This window comes from Epinephelus moara, chromosome 16 (genome assembly GCF_006386435.1).
Source record: "Epinephelus moara isolate mb chromosome 16, YSFRI_EMoa_1.0, whole genome shotgun sequence".
Taxonomy (NCBI): Eukaryota; Metazoa; Chordata; class Actinopteri; order Perciformes; family Serranidae; genus Epinephelus; species Epinephelus moara.
The window spans coordinates 3,020,074-3,021,263 of NC_065521.1; the positions used below are offsets into that span (position 1 = coordinate 3,020,074).

The following is a 1,190-nucleotide window of genomic DNA, read 5'->3' on the forward strand; positions in this document are numbered from 1 at the left end:
CCCTAAAGTCTCCAAAAGTAGATCAGGAGCCAGAGCCTTCAGCTATCAGGCTCCTCTCCTGTGGAATCATCTTCCTGTTACGGTCCGGGAGGCAGACACCATCTCCACATTTAAGACTAGACTTAAGACTTTCCTCTTTGATAAAGCTCATAGTTAGGGCTGGCTCAGACTTGCCTTGTACCAGCCCCTAGTTAGTCTGCCGGAGGACCCCCCTATAATACACCGGGCACCTTCTCTCCTTGAGTTTTTCCTGATCAGCTGTGAGGGTCATAAGGACAGAGGGATGTCGTATGCTGTAAAGCCCTGTGAGGCAAATTGTGATTTGTGATATTGGGCTTTATAAATAAAATTGATTGATTGATTGATTGATTGATTGATTTGACAAATCATATCAGCAAGACACAACACAGGTTAGCTGTTTATCCACTGATGAAAATCTGATTTTAAAAGCTCTTTAATGGGTTCATGAATCCTGACCTGAGAGTTTCCAGAGTACAGTGTGGACTCTGCAGTCCAGCAGACAGCAGCTTCACTCCTGAATCCTTCAAGTTGTTGTTACTCAGGTCCAGGTGTCTCAGACTGGAGGACTGGGAGCTGAGAACTGAGGACAGAGCTTCACAGCTTCTCTCTGAGAGGTTACAGCCACTCAGTCTGGAGAGGAAATAATGAACAACAAGACAAATGATATTTGTGTTGAAATGTTAAGTGTGGACTTTTGATGACATAGTTTATATGATCTCTTCTCAGCACAGGTTAAAATCATTGCTGTTTTACTCTAAACATGTTGGAGACGTGACAACTAACCACGACTGAAGGACAAATAAACAGACGTCCAGTAATCAAAGTCACAAAAACATAAATGAGCCTCTTGAACTTAACAAAGCTGAGGACTGAGGACAGAGCTTTACAGCTTCTCTCTGACAGGTTACACAAGCTCAGTCTGAAGAGACAACAGTAAGGAAACAAGTTATTTTTCCTCCTGTTGAAAGACAGCAGCAGTGTTTATTGATGAATAAATCCCACTTACAGAGCTTTGTTGGAGGCTTTGACCACTGGCAGCAGCCTCAGAAGAGCCTCCTCTGAAGCAGAGTATTTCTTCAGGTCAAACACGTCCAGATCTTCTTCTGATGACAGTAAGATGAAGACCAGAGCTGACCACTGAGCAGGAGATAGTTTATCTGTGGAGAGAC

At 43.5% G+C, this 1,190-nt stretch overlaps 1 protein-coding gene across 1 annotated transcript in view; it reads right to left on the reverse strand.

Moving 5' to 3' along the window:
- The window catches only part of LOC126403527 (ribonuclease inhibitor-like), a 110,669-nt gene that overhangs the window by 104,840 nt on the left and 4,639 nt on the right, over positions 1-1,190 (reverse strand). Inside the window, exons 2-3 of the mRNA XM_050066254.1 lie at positions 1,028-1,188; positions 478-651 (exon numbers count right to left, since the gene is read on the reverse strand). Coding sequence (XP_049922211.1) covers positions 478-651; positions 1,028-1,188 — 335 coding nt within the window. The remainder of the gene's footprint in view (positions 1-477; positions 652-1,027; positions 1,189-1,190) is intronic.